The sequence below is a fragment of the Schistocerca gregaria genome, chromosome 8 (assembly GCF_023897955.1).
Source record: "Schistocerca gregaria isolate iqSchGreg1 chromosome 8, iqSchGreg1.2, whole genome shotgun sequence".
Classification (NCBI taxonomy): Eukaryota; Metazoa; Arthropoda; class Insecta; order Orthoptera; family Acrididae; genus Schistocerca; species Schistocerca gregaria.
Window position 1 is genome coordinate 231,043,300 of NC_064927.1, and position 19,819 is coordinate 231,063,118.

Below are 19,819 nucleotides of genomic sequence, written 5' to 3' on the forward strand. Positions count from 1 at the left end.
CAAGTGGGCTGCACTCAGCCCTTGTGAGGCGAAATGAGGAGCTGCTTGACTGAGGAGTAGCGACACCGATCACGAAAGATGACAATGACCGAGAGAGCGGTGTCCTGAACAAATCACCCCGAGTATCCGCATCCGACGACGCCTAAGGGCTGTAGATGACACGGCGACCGCTGGGTGCCTTTGGGCCTCCTAGACCTCTTCGGACGGTGTTGGTTTTTTTATTGTGTTTCTATTATTTTAAAATGGTTCGTATGTTAATGCTAACCTCACGTCAACCATTTAGCTTGACGAATGTTTACCCTTGTGCTGTTATTATATGCGCAATTAGATTACTTAAATTGTCCTTACTTGAGCCTCAAATGTTACCCTGCTATGAAGCTCCATGTTGTTGCGTGAATATGTACTGAAAAATCTGCACGTTCCTCTAGTTCCACTGTTCTCCCATACCATGTTTACACTATGAACAGTCTGCTCATCGTGTTCGTGATGACTTTCTGTGGTTAGCTGTTTGCCCTCGCTTATGGAGGTGCTAGGCTGTTTCCTTATGTTGTCTGTCCTCCGCCGAAACAAGTCCTGCAAAAGCCATCTGAGCACTGGTCTACTTGCTTCTAGGAAGATATAGATTGAGTTGTTTGGATTCTAATGTTGTTCACCGTACATTTGCAAATGTTCCACATAAAGGATTGTTTCTATCTCCTTGTCGGTTTTTTTAAAGGTTATACATTCTTCATATTCACCGGGAACATAGAGATTGGCCATTGATTACAATTCACCACCAGGATATCTCTAACGTCTTCGCCAGTGGCTTCTGTGAAGTATTTCCGCAACGACAATGAACGGTATGGTTTCACCTGACCAAATGTAATCATCCTGAATCCTTCTAAACGAAGAACGAGTGACTGACATTTTCTGTAAAATTGTGTGAAAATAATCAGCCTATCCTCTGTTGATACGGTAGTAATTTTCTTGTCACTCCTTTGAACGTATTATTGCAACCGCTCATTGTTTTGATACCCTTGCAATTTGAACCGTCCGTACTGATTTAATATCGTCCCTTATTCTTCGATGTCTACGTGACGCATCTGAAAACTTTACCTTAAGCAAATCTTGGCATCAGTCCAGATGAAACTTATTATCGATACTACATCACCCGGTGACTGCTTTCTGAGGATTACGTTACTGTCTGAAAAAGGCCCATCGTTCAAATACCTCTAAGCACTATGGGACTTAACATCTGAAGTCGTCAGTCCCCTAGACTTACAACTACTTAAACCTAACTAACCTAAGAACATCACACACATCCATGCCCGAGGCTGGATTCGAACCTGCGACCGTAGCAGCAGCGCCGTTCAGGACTGAAGCTCCTAGTACTGCTCGGCCACAGCGGACGGCTAGTCCCAGCTCCCAAAGACCATCTCTCGAATAAACAGAGAAGCTCAGACAAAAAAAATCGCGACGAACATAGTCTTCTTGATATTGTGAGCCTGGACGACTGATGTTCCGTAAAATGATCTTAAACGAGGCCATTGGAGATCCATCACCTGACTGTCCGCCAGCACATGTAGTGCCTGGCGGCTCCACAAGAAAGTGGAAAACAATGAAGACCCTGAACTGCATAAGAAGAGTGACCCTGGTAAAAACGTACATGATCAAGTGGGGACATGATAACGTGCATGAGAACAAGTGGTATTGTGGTGCTGTGCAAGACGTGGAACTCCTTCTGGCTTGTCCAGACTGTCCCTACGGAGGCATCTTCGAAGAATTAAGGCTGGAGAGAGAAACAGCTCAGGACATGTCCCAGTACTGTGCTGAGTGGCTATGATTTGGCCTCCGGACACGAAACAGTAAATGAGGGAAGCAAGCAACCAACAACTAACATAAAAAAAGACAAAGACAACTAATTTAATACGGCTGTGAACAGCTGGCGGACGGTGAACTTGTCGGTAAGAAACCGGTAGTGGCACTGCTTTGGGTAAATAAATAACATTACATATTACTAGTGGCTGCTTGCTGTTTCTCTTCTTGCACGAATCAACTTTATAATAACTCCCTTATTTGCACCTAGAACCAACGAATTTCCTGGTTTGGCAGTTATGACGTTATTAATAGGGTATTTATTTTCTAATTTGCCACATAAATGTTTGTGGCGATGCAATGAATATCATGGCAGTTTTGAGTCAATTAACTTCTCAGTTCCAGGTATACAAGTAAGTTGTAAACAAAGAGACTTTTTTTTTCTCTTGAGGTGTTTTAAATTTGGCACCTAGAAAATTTTTACTTTACACTCTCAACAGGACTCAGTATGGTTACAATTTTGTGCGAAGAAACTTCCTCGTAGATAAGCCATATGCGAAATCATTAAAAATCCAATTAACTTCTATTACACTATTGTACGTACAGCTTTCAGTTTACAGTACAGCCGGCGTAAGAAGATCCTTTACAGCGAGAAATGCTGGTGTTATCTTTCAGCTGCGAAACGCAAACGACTGCAGGTGAAAACAAAGTCGTCGACAGAGCTGCTACAAAGTCGCATTAAGTGTTTGGTTGAGTTAGACGAGTGAAGCTGTGGTGCCAATCCCCATGGAACTGTCAGTGGCTTTCTTTCGCTGACTGTACTATAGTTCCTTGCTTTCCATGTAACTTTTCGACAGGTACTAAGTAATGATTGGTAATTAGCACTTTGTATCAAATCTTGTGCCAGTCACATTGATCGGCATGTAGGGATAATGAGGCTAACAGCACTCATTTTCATAATTCTGTAACATGTTCTAGATTTACAGGAGGGGGAAGGAAAGAAGTGTTTTGGAATATTTTCATACACGTCTATTTAGTATTGTGTGATAACTAATATCTGTTCTGAAATATAAAAGTATCATGTTTTGTACAGAAATCTACGGAAAATATTTATTAATCTTTGCTTATGTATACACAGTGCGACATACATTAAACAGAAATAATGTGCACATTTAAAGCATAAAAGCTAGTAACATTCCAAATTTCTTTAAAAATGTGTACAATTTATTTACAATAACTGTTTCACATACACATCGCATCAGTCATGTAATCCACAGCTTCTGAAACAATACGGCGACTCTTCGAAGTTTGATGTCCCCATTTTAATTTGGCACACAGTTGTCAACTTGAATGGTACTAAATAACAATAAATGTCGTAACTGCGAAGAGCCCTGTTAAGTGTTACACAAATAACTGAAAATTAATTACCGACGAATTAACTTCTGTTTTCTCCCGATTTCATGAATATCAGTTGTGAAATGTGGCTTGCGGAGGCTGAGCTGGATCATACACTATTCTTGGCAAAATATTACAACGTATGAGAGTACGGAATACTGGTTCAAAGGTTTACGTGACAGTCCGATTTCTTCTTCCAGCACATAATGAAAACCTGGTATTTGTCGTCTTCTGAATCATCGTCCCTCAAAGACAAAATTGTTAGCACATGACGTAAGAGAACAGACACCACACGTACAATAGTATTTATAGTATTATTATAATCCAGATTAGTTACATTGGACTTTTGATTCCTTGGTTAGTTGTATTAAGTCATCTAAGGGACGGACAGTCGTTGTCTGCAGGAAGCATCAATAGGTTAAGATGAGTGAAGGGTGTTGAAGCACTGCAATCTCTTAACATTTTTATTTGTATGTATATAACCGCAGTTTTATAACGGTGATTACTATAAATTAATTGCTGTCTTTATTCATGTTAACACGACAAATCATGACCTACTTTCTTCGTAACATATTCGAAACAAACATGGCAGATAATAATAATTACTTCCAACACAAAGCAAAGTTTGCACTGAAAAATGAAATTAAGAAATGAATCTCGTTCAAAATTTCGCACGTTTTAATTATGCTTTTATTATTTCCAGTCTTAGACTTGCGTGCTTTTAAATATTCCCGTAGAATTTTGTGTTCAAAGAAATTTCGTGCTTGCACCCGGCCGACCTCGTCTAAGCTCCACAACATTTCGACTGAGCACACGTCATTCATCCTCAGGCTAATCATCGAGGACTGACGAAGACGTCCTCCATTCCCCTGTGCGTATTTCGCACGTATGTCAAATCTATCACCAATCATTGGGTCTCCACCGGAAAACAACAGAGTATGACAAAACAATTTTGGCCACAGCAGCACCTTTCTGAGTCTTAATCATTAAAGAATCCTGGGAAATACGCACGACGGAGATTCTGACGAACCGCGACGGCTGCTACCAGCTAGATAATGTGTGGAATCTGGACGATTTTCTCAAATGGAACACGATAGAGTGCACCGACGGCCGTGGCGAACGGCAACGCAGAGGACAGCTTGACTCTGCACATCCACAAGTGAGGGCGGTGCAGCCGGTTGGTTCTGTCTGTCTGTCAACACGATTTTGCCGCATTGTATAATGGAAGACATCTTCGACAGTCCGCGAAGGCTCTTTTGGGTATAACCGGTAGTTACCCAGTCGAAATAATGTGGAGTTTAGTTGACGAAGACCGCCAGGAAATACGAAATTTCTTCCAAGTCTCATACGGGCCGATAAACAGGTAGATTTGAATTTGTGTGCAATGAAATAAATTGAGACAAGTAAATTACGATATTAATATATGAAGTGATCCGACAACAAAAACTGAGTCATCTATGCGGGCTAAGATACTAAATTTTATTTCACTTAGTAAAAACTTAATGTCGTTACAATTGTGTACTCTATTATTTCTAACGGGAATAGCATCAGAGTATTCAATTTTTGACTAAATTTTTGTTCCCTTGTCTGCGGTTTTATCATCAATAAACGAAAGTTTTAGTAACCGGTGGAGATAAACTAAATGAAGTGCTCTCCAAAATACCCACACAGGTGAAAGCAATTAATAATCTTCCACTGCCTCGCCACGTTGGTAAAAGCGGTTCTCGCCTTACCACCGGAGTTACGAAACGCTGGGTGTGGCTAGTATTTGGATGGGTGACCGTCCGGGGAAAACTAAGTGCCTTTGGTTTTAAGGGCGAAGTGGCTCTAATTCAAAGACCTGCACCAGGCCGTGGTACCGAACGACTTTTTTATGGATATTACTTGTTGTACGCAGATTTTTGGTGTCATAATAGTTAACGCAACAACACTGTTAAAGTCGCTCTTGTGTTTTGAGAAGTAATTCTTTAACCATAAGCAAAGTGTTTCGTGATAGCGGAGATGATTGCGGTAACAATAGAAAAGTGTGTGTCGGCCCGCGAATCGTGTAATATCTTGACCTTTCGTTCTTAGGTATACACAGGCATCATAGAAAATACTCTGCTTACATTGAGAGCGCTAATTTTCAGCAACAACACTGTGACTGTGTACACATCAAAGACCCCGCAATGGTGAAAGATCCTCACAGGACCGTCAAGACCGTGGAAGGCCCGCTGCATAGTACAAACATAGAGTGGAGAAGTCTGTGGGCGGTATTAGCACTGAGTGGGTCCAAGGCTCGAATGGTCTTGCATGTTGCGTACTTTTGATAAAGACATGGGTCGTGATTCCAAGTGCGCTCAGCCCCACGTTTTGTTGTAAGCGCTGCTCAGTGCAGTGAACCATCGACGCGTCCATGCATTCACCCTGTCGTCACCTGATTGTGCGCCCCTATCCTTTTAGCGGAGAGTTTGGGGCCTTGGCGTCCTTACAGGTCCACACCGTCTTCCACTGGCAATGGCATTACGATTCCTTCAGCGGTTTCGATTTTATAGTCTCCGATTCTTTTTTACTGTCCCTTACACAGCGATTCCTTTAAGTGATTTCCGTGTCCCTTTTTAATATAATTTATTCTGGTGACAGAAGTACCTTTATTACGGAAAGAAGTCCGATGTCACCACGTACAGTGAGCAGAGGAGTTGCAGGTAGATATTGTTTTAGCTGCTAACAAGGAAACTGTTCCGGTCTGGGCACCTTGCGCCATTACGTCCCATAGCGGTCCTTACTTTATTAGATTTCATCACATCGTGCAGAAAGGCTGATGCAGCTATACGACAGAAAGCAATTATCATCATATTACCGGTTCCTATCACAGAAAACGACAGAAGGACATGGAGCTTGGGAACAGAAAGTCGAGGAGGAGACGTGCCAAAGTGGAGCTGACAGGGAACACCCTGGTCCGCATAGACAGGCACGGCGGGAAGCTGTTCCGGTGTTTATATGACTCCAACTAGTTTGTCTATATTAGCAACAGACATACCTTCTTATCGATTATTTCAGTGATTCCAAAACGAAGCTCACATTTTAATTAGCATATTTAAGACCGTCCGTGGCTGGATGGTTAAACAGACCAGAGATGCACTCCGAGCACACCGAAGCTCGCTCAGTGCCCAGTCTCTCACTCCTTTCCCGGAAGACTCCATGAATGTGCAGTGAATTGAACTTGTTTTGTAGTAAAAGTGATGTAATGAGTTAAAAGTAAGTTGTGAAACGCTTACATGTAAATTGACAGGGTGTAACTTGGAATTGTATGAACTTGAAATCGTATTCGAAATTTCATGATCTCAATCCGCGAATTTTCTTTCAAGCATTTCCTTTGGACTGGTTCTAAAGGCAGTTAGTCTTCAATGGTTTCGATTAAACAAAGTTGCATCCCATTACTTCGAGACTTTTATTAAAGTAGCAGTAAGATTTTTCCGCTTGCTATTGCATCATTCACAGTCGATTGCATGCTCTTGTGGAGCCAGGGCCGACGGAAAAGAAGAGCAGTTGGGGCTTTGAGCCAAGTTTACAGACACAAGCAAATCCCTATGTTTCGAATAAGGGAATTTGAAGATGTGCTGGACGCTTTCTTTACGAGCTACTCAATGTAGCCTTCCACGTGCAACAATTCCAAGGAACAACTACGCACTTAGCATGTCCAGAGCAGTATTGTGTCACTGTAGCTAAACAATTTAGATCACCTCAAGTGATTAATTAGTTAGCAGGGAGCGATTCTGATTAATTTACTTAATTTTAATCTCTTCAAAATATCAGAGCGTTGTGGAGTTCATCACCATAATTGTAAAGCACTGACAAGTGGAAACAAGGCACATGGAAGAACGTGAGTAAACTGCGGGATCTGCAAGACTGTCTACGTTGTCCTGGGACAAGGCTGATAGTGTGACATGGGCCATAAACCATGACAAGGCTACGGCGAGATGAATGGCCAAGCACGGCCGCCGTTCGGCACAGATCTTGGAGGAAATACCTACTCGACGATCCGTTATTAACTTGATGCGGAAACCTATAAATGACGTGACATCGTCTGTGTTATCAAGGGGGCTCAAATTTGTTCCTACACCTGTTTCACTACCACTAGTGGACTATCAGTTCCATCAAGGAGCTGTGCAACGTTTTGCCACAGATAAAGCTGAGGAAGTGCGCCGGGAGTCTTTTCGTATGTTGACAAGTGCTACACCGCGGAAGAACACCGTCTACGAAGAGGGCAGCCCTCCGGAACTTGCGAGCCGACAAGGATACAATGGTACTTAAATTGGACAAAGATAATGCTACTGTTTTAATGCTACAGGAGGTCTATACTGATAAGATAAATGTTTTATTAAGCTACTCACCATGTTGAAAAATCGATAAAGATCCTACCACCCGAATGGCGCGGAAAACAGCTGAACTTCTGACTAACAGTTCCTTCCAAAGGAGGTAATTAAAAACCTGAAACCTAATAGTTCAGTTCCACGGAGGCTGTATGCATAGCCGAAGATCCACAAGGATAACGCGTCACTACGTCCAATTGTGAGTAATGTAGGAGCAGCCACCTACGACTTAAAGTACGTACCGTTTTTGCACAAACCAATGTTCGAAAACTGTGCACATCACATAAAGAGTTCTAGTGATTTCATCAGCACACTAAAGTTATTGCAGCTTCAAAGTTATGACTTGTTGGTCAGTTTTGATGTGGTTTCACTTTTTTCAAATGTAGCTCTTGTGGACTCACATCTCACTGGCAACAGGTTTGCAGCTAACAGTACAGCGCTGTTTGAGCACACCCTCTCTTCTACATACTTTTTTTTTTATTTAACAACAAATTTTATGAGCAATCAGACGTTGTCGCCATGGGGAGTCCTTTGTCTCCCCTGGTGGCCAATCTTTGTATGCAAAATTTTGAGGAGTTTGCACTTGGCTCAGCCACTTTTAAAGCAACTGTATTTCGGCGATAAGTTGATGATTCTTTTATAGTTTTGCCTCATTGTTTAGATTGCCTGCGAGAGTTCCAACAACATCTGAACTCCATGCACGAAAACATAAAATTTACTATTGAGTTTGGGAAGGAGGGTTTCCTGCCGTTATTAGACGTCTTAGTGCGACGTAAGAGTGATGGCACGCATGGTCGTTCGGCATATAGAAAGCCCGCTCACGCATACCTTTACTTGCAAGCCGCTAGTTGCCACCATTCGGTACAAACGATGGGTGTTTTGAGGCATTGATTCACCGAATCCACGTCATCTCTGACACTGAAGCACCTGCAGATTGTATTTCTGAAGAACGGGTATTCGTCCTGGCAAGTGGAGAGAGCGCAGCAGACCTGTAAACCACAGAGGAAAGAAGAGGAAGAGGCCTTTAAGAAGACTACCCATTTACTACATATTGCTAATATTTCAGACCAAGTAGGCAAAATACTAAGAAAATGTAAAGTGAAAGCAATCTTTCGCCCTCCTGCAAAAATTTCGTTGGTGTTGGGATCTGTCAAAGACGACCGAGAGTTGCCCAAGGCACGTGTGTTCACAGGATTCGGTGCGAATGCGGCGAATCTTCTATACGGCAAACGACGCGTACTGTGCAGGATCGCATTGTAGAACATCAATGGCATACTCACCTCCTTCAGCCTTGGAAGGCCGCCATCACGGAACACTGGTCAATGAATTACTGTGAGACAACAATTGTGGCTTATTCGTCTAACTTTCGGAGTTCGACCACCTGCAGTCTGAATTGCAGAACTTAAAACGTGTTTTCGGGGAAAATGGATACAGCAAAATTGGCATCGCAAACGCTTCGAAGGGCCGCCGACGAAAGACACCTGGTGATTCAGTAGAAGAGGCCAACAGACTGCATTCCTCCCATACTGTGGAGCAACTAACAGTAAGTTAGGGCGTATGCTGCAGAAACATGGACTAAGACCAGTGTTCTGACCCGTCTCCGAGATACGAGATATGTTGCGCCCTGTTAAAGACGACATTGCTCTTCGTGTGTCCGGCGTGCATGTTGTACCCTCTGAATGTGGCAGCATATATATCGGACAAACAATTCGCACGGTTGCGGAGCGTTGTTCCGAGCACAAGTGCCATGTAAGACAAAGGTAGCTTGAAAAGTAGGCCACAGCAAAGCATTGCCTAGAAAACGGACATAAAATACAGTTCGAAAATACAAAAGTGTTGGCTCATGAATCTACATATTGGGACTCAGCTATAAAGGAAGCGGCCGAGATTCGTTTAAACAACAACAATTTCAATAGATACCAGGGATACACATTCAGCAGGACATGGGAGCCGACGTAGGGCATCAAAAGAAAGCAAAGACAGATGCGCGACGCCGGAGCGGCAGTTTCAAACGTGGCTCCTGCCCCTGGCGCCACCTGACGTCACCAGTGATGCCAAGGGCAATGGTTCTGCTACCTGCCCGGGTCGACTTTCGCGCGCACACGCCACGTTGGGTCTCTATGATTGGCTGCTGCTGATGATGTCATCCTGCCTATATAAGCGAGAAACCGTAGCAGTCCCGGCAGTCACTGAACTCCTGACGACGATGGCGGACATTGTCATCGAAAGTTCGATGAGTCTATTCGAATTGACGCGGCTTGAAAACCGAGAACGTTTCATTCATATATGGCGTCGCGAAAGAATCAGAAGACACTATGGGACTTAACATATGAGGTCATGAGTCCCCTAGACTTAAAACTACTTACACCTAACCTAAGGACATCACACACGTCCATGCCCGAGGCAGGATTCGAACCTGCGACCGTAGAAGCAACGCGGTTCCGGACTGAAGCGCCTAGAGCCGTTCGGCTATAAGGGCCGGCTACAGATCTTTCCACTGGTCCAGATCGTAAGACACAGCAAACTATCAAATAGTCTAGATGCTATGCATCTGGAGAGGATTCCAATGGAAGAGAAGAGTATTTGGATATCCTGATTTCACGAATAATAGGATCCTGTACGCTTCATGCATTGGGATGGATAAATTCGTCCCAAGTTGATTTTGACAAACATGTCGTATGTCCCTTTTCTTTATTTGCATGAGTATGTGTACGTTGGACAAGAAAAATGTGGGGTTTGACTATTAATTTTAATAAATCTCAATAACGTTCATTGTGAGGTAACACAACAATATCATCACTGCCCCAGAAACGCAAGACGTTATGCTAAAAATGTGACGATTAGAATGACTGGTTCTAAGATTTTCTACCAATACTTTTCTTCGGTGTTAGTTTCACTCACAAGTGGATAACTGACGCGCACATAATTGATTTTTCGAGCTAACAGCGAAATTACCGCTTGCCTGTATGAGGTGCTTTCTTATGTCTGTGTAACAAAATATTCAGTTTTTCCTGTCACCTAATTCATCTTTCCTGCACTCTGACGAACTGTCGGAATCTGTAACTTTGCCAACAAAACATGAAGGTTACCCTTTACATACCGAATAACACATTTCATATCACACAAGTTTTTTGTCATTTCACATCTGTACAATAATTCCTTCAACCGCTTGTCTGTTGCTTGTTTTGCAGCTTCCTCCCGACCATTTCCAATATAATTTATTCCTGCAACAGAAATACCCCTATAGTACGAAAATGAGTCCGACGTCGCCACGCATAGATTTGCAGGTACGTATTCTTTTACCTGCTCAAACGGAACTAGTAGTTTTCAAAACAGCTGATTCACTGATTTAATTTTCAGAACGACATTTTACCACAAGATTGTGTGTAATTACTTTTTTATTTTTCACAGTACCGGTTTTGGGCACTGCGCATTGTCAAACGTGTCTAGAAACACAGTAAGACACAGTAGCAAAAACCAACTGAAGCGCCTAGAACCGCTCGGACACTCCGGCCGGCTGTTACGATTTGGTGCTATGTTTTCAGACACCTTCGAGAATGGGCAAATACACGAAACCGGTAATGCGGAAAATAAAGAATTTTATACGCGGCCTGATATCCTTCAAGTTTACTGAGGGTGTGGGACTCTCAAAGGATAAAACGATGGAAACTTAATTCACACTTCTTTAATTTTATTGAAAATGAAACTCTTCCAGCTGTACTTAAGATTTTATATTTATTTGGCAACTAGTTTCGACGTTGCATCAACGCAGCCGTCACATTCGAAATCAATTGCGCTGTGCCTCAGTACTAAAAGTCCGCGGTGAGACCAACACGTGCTGCACATGGAACCATGTGGAGCACGTGTTGGTCTCACCGCGGACTTTTAGTACTGAGCCACACACAGCTGATTTCGTCATAGTTTACGGGCCTGAAGATGGCGTTGATGCAACGTCGAAACTAGTAGCCAATTAAATATAAAACCTTAAGTACAGCTGAAGAAGTTTCATTTTTAATAAAAAAAATTATACCAGCCGTGTCCGGCCTTCATCCAATTTAAATATGGATGTACGAAGATTAATTCACATCTATTCAGAGTACACAGCTGATGATGATAATGTGATTCTCATTGCCGGGAGGTCGCGTACGAGTTGTAGGGACGCAGAGCAGAACGGAAGTGTTGAGGGAGTGCGCGCGCAGCGGCGGCGCCCTCAGAGCAGCGGGCAGGAGCGCTCGTCCCTCTGTGCTTGGGAGTCGCGGTGGGCGTCGAGGGCGGCCGCGTCGGCGCAGCGTCACAACAGGTGGCAGGTGGCGCGGCCGTCCGGCGTGTCCAGGAAGCCGCGCTCGGGCCGCTCGTCGTCGGCGTCGCCGTCCTCCGGCGAGGAGGCGGCCAGCAGCCCGTAGGAGGCGGGGATGGGCGGCGAGGCGGCGCCGGCCGCGCCCAGCAGCCGGTCCACCTGGCGCATCAGCCGCTGGAACACGGCCAGCACCTGCCCCCGCTGCCGCGCGCTGCACTCGGCGTAGCCGCACCCCCACGAGGCGCGCACCTCGGACCACAAGTCGGGGCGCGCCAGGTCTCTGCCCGGGACCCGCTCTGTAAGAGTCACCGCACCACTAGTGCTCCAAATACCTCCTGCTTCTTACATTTTCCGAATTACAGAAAGTACAGAACAACGAATGAAAAACACGCTACACGTTACACATGGCACCAAATTTACTGCACTTGTTTGGTTCTGAACAATTATTGTAGTTTACCATTTAGTTCCTGACTTAATGTGTCATATACACTCTAAGAGAAAAAAGACATGCAGCACAAAGGAATTGTCCGAATGGCACTGAAACCGGTCCATGTGATGTACAAATGAAGAATTACAATTTTAGAAAAACTGGATGATTTATTAAAGAAATAGAGCTTAACGAACTGAGCTAGTCAATAACGCGTTAGTTCACCTCTTGGCAGAGTTGCTGGATGTCTTCCTCTGGAATTCCGTCCACCTGGCGAGTTAGCTCGTCAGTATCTCGAGTCTGTTGAAGGGCCCTGCCCATGATACTCCAAACGTTCTGAATTGGAGAGAGACCCAGCGATGTCGTTCCCAAGGTAGAATTTCGAAGAACGAGGACAAGGTGTAGAAACAATCGCCGTGTGCGGATGAGCGTTATTTTGCTGAAATGCAAACCCTGGAAGACTTACCATAAATGATAACAAAATGGGATGTAGAATATGGTCGACGTACCGCTGTAAGTGTACCACGAATGACACCCAAAGAGGTTCTGTTTAGAAATAAAATGGTAGCCCAGGCCATGACTCCTGATTGTGAGGCTCTGTGGAGCGTGACAATCAGGTTGGTAATCCGCCTTTGAATATGACATCAAGACTCGTCTTCGGCCTGGAATCTACGATTCTGGAGAATTATTTTATCTGGTTATCAGTCCCGTTTAAACATATGAGATCCTCTGGCTACATTTACCCACAATAACTTTTACTGCGCCTTAGCTCCAACACAACTATTTTTTCCCAATGGAAACTTGAGGTACACAATTTTGAATGTTCAACCATTTCATCACGCGCAACTGCTGCCAAGCGTTGGGCATCACTATGAAAATATCAGCAATTCAACGCAGCAGTGCGCGCCAGCTAGTGGTGATCAGAATACAGGGATGTGGTTGGTTCGCCGAATTCCACTCTATCATTGAATACTGTTGTGGTTGTTTTGAGTGGTAATTATTTAATGATCACTTTACTGTTTATTACAATAGAAAATATTTTGCGATTGTTTTAATCCACAAAATGGAACAAAGTGTAAAAAATATGTTTTGAAAACGGGTACATAATTCTCTATAGATATTGTTCCTAAAATCATGAAAAATCATCTAACAGCAGTACCTCATAAACAAATATTTTCTTTCCTACAGAAAAAGTTGGGGTCTGAAAGGATTTCAGTGGGTTAACAACTGTGCGTAATGTGCGTAGTCGCCGTGCGACTGTGATTAACTCGCACGCAAGTAGAGGCACGCGTTCATCCATATGTGAGCGTTAGCAATGCCATTCACCCCTTCGTCTACGCTGGACGCCTCTGCTTCCCTGTGGGGCAAGCTAGAGCCGGAAGTGGACTAGCGACAATGTACACAGGTGTAAGAGCTCCTTCAGAAATCAGCCTCTTTGACCAGCGGCACGACAACTACGAGTGATGCACTGGGACGCAATTTCTATCATAGGAGAAGCCCTGCGGTTGTCATCTGCGGCACTCTGGCAGAACAGCAGCTCGTAGACGATATTCTACGTCTCGTTTCGTTGCCCTTCAAGGCAAGACATCCTGAGGTCATTTTTCAGCAAAATAATGGTCACCCGTACACGGATAGATTCTGCTCTCTCTCTCTCTCTCTCTCTCTCTCTCTCTCTCTCTCTCTCTCTTCGTGCATGCGAAACCCTAAAAATGGCAAAGAGGTCGCCGGATTTCTCCACAGTGGAGAACGTTTGAAGCATTATGGGCAGGCTCCTTCAATTAGCTCGAGGTTTTGACGATGTAACGTTCCAATGGGACGCAATTTCCCACCATATCCCTCAGGAGGTCACCCAGCAACTCCATCAATGAATTCCAAGCTGAATAACTACCTACATAAGGCCCATAGGTGGACGGACCCATTATTGACGTCATCAGTTTATGAAGCTCTTTCTCTTCAATAAATCATCAAAAACTGTAAACATTCATTTGGCTGTACGCGTGAATCAGATCTAATATCCGTTCCCTTCGTACAATTCTTTGGAGGTTCGTGTTTTTATTTCGGCCAAAATTATGATGTGCGCAGAGCTTGGCCTGAAATGAAACTGACGGAAGTGTGTGTGTGTGTGGGGGGGGGGGGGGGGGGGGTTGGGGTGGCTGCAGATGGCTAAGAGTTTAGAAAAAAATATTTCCGGCGTGCGTCGAACAAAGCATGTATCGTTCATGTTAATGACGTTCACAGGCAGCAGGCTGACGCAGTGGATGTATTCCCTAAGTGGAAACTTCTTTTCATATTTCAATTTTGCAGTGTAAAACACACCGAATCGCTCAAAATACTGTAATATTAATAAAGGCAGGAAAATTTAGACAAATGTAAATATGGGATTGGAAATGAATTTCCAGAGAGGGATTATAAGGCATACACTAGAACTTCGAATACAAAATTAGACAGTTTATTATTTTGCAGTTGATAGTCTACCTGGACTGAGGTGACGTTCATTGTAAAAACGGTAGGAGCAGTAATTTTCTCGGTATCTTATACATGTCAAAAATGCCGCATTTCTACAATCACATGATTGTTTCAAAGGTGATACAGAGAAGCAATATTCTCACTGTGTTTTTGAGAGATTCACGTTACTCGGTCGACAGCAGGCACGCGAGTGAGCCCTGTAGTTTGCTGTAGCTAGCTTCATCCTCAACGGCCGATGGGCCGATTTTACTTGCACTTGTACCTACCGTGTACCTGCCGATGGTTGGTCGATGGTTAGAATGAAACTAACGGAATATAAAGTCCTGTAAGCGTTATTCACAATCCCGTCGGGACGCTTTAACCACAATCTTTTCTTGAAAATATATTTTCAGCTACTAATGAATACAATATTGAGCATGGTTAGAAAATTAAAAAAAAAAATCTTCCGCATAGGGACCAGACCTCACGACTCTTGGATCACCCTCGTCTACCCAACCCGCTCGGCCAATCGCTGCCTGGAAGCCACGTTAACACAAACCGTTTGGGCCTCTCCCTACCCGTGTCGAAAATGCTCTTTCTTCTCAACACGCCGGCGTCTGTGACAGAAAGGTTCTAGGCGCTTCAGTCCGGAACTGAGCTGCTGCTACGGTTGCAGGTTCGAATCCTGCCTCGGGCATGGATGGGTGTGGCGTCCTTAGGTTAGTTAGGTTTAAGTAGTTCTAAGTCCCATAGTGCTCAGAGCCGTTTCTTGAAGCTTCTGAACGCTTTGACGCCTGGAACGCACGCTTCCTTCACTTTCACTTCTGGCTAGTCTTGCATATACTTCAAATCTGCACGAAACTGATGACGGCTACTAGGCTCGTTTCTCTTGTCGGCTAATTTGTTTTTACTTCTTATGTTATGGAAATAATTTTTCTCACTTTATTCTTATACCAAATGTTAATAGTAGTCATCTTTGAAAGTCGACCGCTGATGACCACGCAGTTGAGCGCCCCACAAATCGAACATCATCATCATCTCATCATCTTTGAAAGCCGAATGACAAACTGTTTGGCGGCACGTAGATTAAAGTATTTAATCTGACAAAATTTACAGCCACCAATTTTTATGTTTTTATTGACGACTTCCTTAATGCGGAAAACTGGTTAGTCAAATAATAAATTTGGTAAAATATTACGCAAGTGCTACTCACTTAAAATGTAAATGTAATGTGTAACTGGTGACCGGGATATCTCACACTATGGTGCAGTCGCCTGTAGCAAAGGGGCGGCCTTCCTCCTTTCATTGACCCCTTTCGTTGTGGATACGTTAGAGGTATGTCGTATATGTATTTGTAAAATAAAGGTGATTGCATTGAATGCGTATAAAGAGTACAACCATGTGTGTGTTGTACGATGATGATGACAGAAGAGAGGGAGGGAGAGAGGGAGGGAGGGGGAGATTATATATATATATATATATATATGAGTGAAACCTGGTACGGGTACATAGGTTATCGTCTCGGACAGCACCAAGTGGGCCGCCATGTCTAGCGTGCCAGTGCCACGGTTGGACCGCGATGGGTGTCACAATTCCCTCTATTCATGAGATACTGCGATCAGGTTTGCAATTTAACCCACCGCAGAAACTGGTTATTAGGAACAACGCCACCAAATGTCTTCTCCGTGCCGGCCAAATACTGTCAGTGATTGGTGATGAAGTCATCTCAGGTTTTCAGACGAATGAAAGCAGATGCCGCAGAACGACGCCTTGACTCGGCTGACAACCCTAGAATACTTAATTATCGTGATTCATCGAGAAAGTCTAAATTAGCACTGGCAGTGATTATTCCATTCACCACCAGTATTCGAACATGGGTACGTCCGAGCCGAGCGCCATCGCACAAGCGAGCGTTGCTATGAAGGCGGGTTGTATCTAATTGATAATGTATAAAATATAATAACCTTAACTAAGGGAAGAGTAAGTAATATCTTTTAGGTTGGCAACCCCCGTCATACTCCTCATAAAATTTCTTCTTTAAAAGTCAACGGTTCGATCACTTTGTTGGGATTTTCTTCAGACCCTGTCTGCGGTCTGACTTAACACTGTAGTGGACCGTTGTGGCTTCCACTTTGTTAGTTCGTTCAGTGCTGACTGACATTCCTCCTATAATTCTTTCAAACAGCATTCCGAAAAGTGTGTCGATATATTCGTGAAGATAGACTAGAGAACTGTCTACTGCCACCTGATGGTTTTGCTGCTTCCCATAGGTGGCGCATTGCAGCAGCACTTGTTTCGGCTTGCGAGTGCACTGGAGGACACCGGTAAAACAACACGGAGTTGACAAGTAAGGAGAAAAGTGAACAGTACAGTTTATCTGGAGGGAAAGGATGACTACTTCAGACAACCACAAGACGTTAACAGCCGTTTGTGGCGAAACAGCACTAATTCGCAAATCCATGTTCCGTTGAGCATCAGAATTCAGAGACGACAGGGACTATACCCTAAAAGCGCTAAAACACTGGTCGTGCAACAGCTGCACGCCAAATAAACAATGCTCAGCGTGTCAATAATATCACGAGACACTAATCACGTTTGATGAACTAAGGAAGGCTACCGGTCTACCACTGTGGACCCTCCACACTATCATCTACGAAGATGAATGTGTGTGAACAATGGGTGCCCCATTCCTTCACCTTTTCGCAGATACAGATGCCTGTGGTGATATCCCAAGAGAGATGCCAACAGTTGATGCTACAGTACAGTGCCGATCCAGCGGAGTTCTTTCAGCGTCTGGTCACCGTCAAAGAGTCATGGTTCTTCCTAGAGACTCCAGAAAAGAAACACCAGTCTATGCAATGGAAGCCTACTGGGGGCTCTCGTCGTAACAAATCATGCTCAGGAATAACCGTGCAGAAACCAATGGCGACTGTGTTCTGGGATTAGGAAGGGGTACTGCTGGTGTACAGGCTCCCTGCCAATACGACTCTAAGCAGTGATTGGTACAGAACTGCACTGCACCAACTCCACACACTCACTCAACTACGCCACCACGAAGATGGGGCTGGGGTTTTGCTCCAAACCGACAACGTCCGGTCACATTCCAGATGCCAGACATGCGTGAACTGGTGTTCACTGTGCTGCCACAGCCTCCATACTCACCGGATTTGTCTCCTAGCGACTATGCCCTATTCGACTCAATAAAACAGGTCATGCGGGTAAGTAGTTCACCACCAATAACAACTTTATGTAATTGTCTACCAGTCACACCGGAACAACGCAAAAGAATAGCACACAAGTACGGAAATTGCCAGAACGATGGTAAAAGTCCATAGACGCTGGCGGGGAGTACCTGTAATATAATCTGTACTCCTTGGTTCAAGAAATGGTTCCTGTGTACACAAAAAATTTTAGTGCCATCATTTTTTTCTGAACGGCCCAGGCATAATAAGTTTCCTTTCACTTGTTCTGAAGACGAGAATCGTTTGAATAAACTTCTTCAAGCTGCTAACTCCCTTTAGTTCAACAACTCACTTCATCAGACGACGCATGAGACAACTCATTTTCTTATTTCAACGTTACAGTTATCTTAGACTGTTTTCAGCCAGCCAGAGATACCAGAAGAGTCATGAAGAAAATCCCAGCTAACGAGTCTAAATGTCAGTTCTCAAAGAATGAATTTTAAGAGGGATATGGTGACCTGACAACTTAGATTATTTTACCATGTAAGATGGCAAGAACTATGTCTCTTACATGAAGTCATTAACTATGCCACTTACATGAAGTCATTAAAGATCACCTAACTCAGATTGAGCGAACAGTAGGGCTGAACAAAAATGGCAAGGCACAATGCACCTTGTGGAGGGTATAGTATGGACGTATTGGAATAATTAATGTTGGGTGATGTAAAGTAATTCACATGACATGAAAACTTTGTGGAAACGCATCGATTTACTGAAGGCTAGTTTATCCCAGGGAAGTATTCACAGTTGAACATGGCCGGCTGGGGAACGGCGAAGGGAAGCAACAATAGGCAGCTTCGAGCGTCCCAAGATCTGAGAAAGCAGTAACGGGGCACGGCCTCCAGCTGCCTCGGGGAAGTATTCACAGTTGAACATGGCCGGCTGGGGAACGGCGAAGGGAAGCAACAATAGGCAGCTTCGAGCGGCCCAAGATCTGAGAAAGCAGTAACGGGGCACGGCCTCCAGCTGCCTCGAGTGATGGTTGACCCCATGCTGGTGTACAGGGAAGCAGATGGAGAACTTGTACCCCTGTTGATAAATGGCCGTCATCCCATTTTCAGTGAAACATGCGAGAAAGCCGCGCAAAGCTATGGTGGAGCGGCCAATAGAGGCCAAAATATGCCTCTTCATGACTATAGAAACTTCACGCTGAATTCGCGGTCTGCAGACTCTGAAGTAAATCAGGTGAAGAGCGATAGAATGAAATACGCCGCCTCCGATGGGAACGTAGGACCAAGGAATTTGAAGTGCTCTCCTGGGAGTCAGAATTGGTGTTTTGCACAGATGCTAACCTTCATCGGTGACCTGGGAAGAGCTAAATAGCAGAAGTTGAGAGGAAAGGAAATTGTGGGAATTTGCTCATTTCACAGAGAAGGCATTGTTCGGCACTGGAAAGCGGCGCATAATTAACGCGACTTGCGCTGCAATTGGCGTAAGTCATTTTGCTGGAGGGGAAACCGAGGTGAAGAGCGGACTGGGAGAAGTCTCCGTGGTGGTCTTCCGTTCCCAGCTTGCCTAGAGTGCGGACGTGGCGTTCTTTCCTCAGCTTGCCTGAGAGAGAGTGAGCATCTCTGCAGTTTAGGACTTAGCAAATGAAACGATTGAGGTTGGAGATAGAAAGTTTTGGTTCAGCTATGCACTGATCAAGATAGCTAGGAGTGAATAGACGAGCGCAGCCTTGCAGCACCACGAGGCCGGCCGACGTCCTCACAATGACGCCGCCCCGCCACGCTGAATTCAGTGATATTGCACCCACTCTGGCTGGAATTAGGCCACTGATTAATTTGCTGGATCACGTCGACAAAGTTTCCACAAGGGTTTCCTGGGCTGTGTATTAGGGAATTATTCTTGCACTTCGGATAACGCC

General features: G+C 44.3%; 1 protein-coding gene across 1 annotated transcript in view; it reads right to left on the reverse strand.

The window, feature by feature from the left end:
- Positions 1 to 11,452: 11,452 nt before the first annotated feature.
- Positions 11,453 to 19,819, reverse strand: part of LOC126284800 (ras-like protein family member 10B) — a gene marked incomplete at its 5' end in the record, with an annotated part of 86,599 nt that continues 78,232 nt past the window's right edge. The window contains one exon of the mRNA XM_049983962.1: positions 11,453 to 12,134. Coding sequence (XP_049839919.1) covers positions 11,833 to 12,134 — 302 coding nt within the window. The remainder of the gene's footprint in view (positions 12,135 to 19,819) is intronic.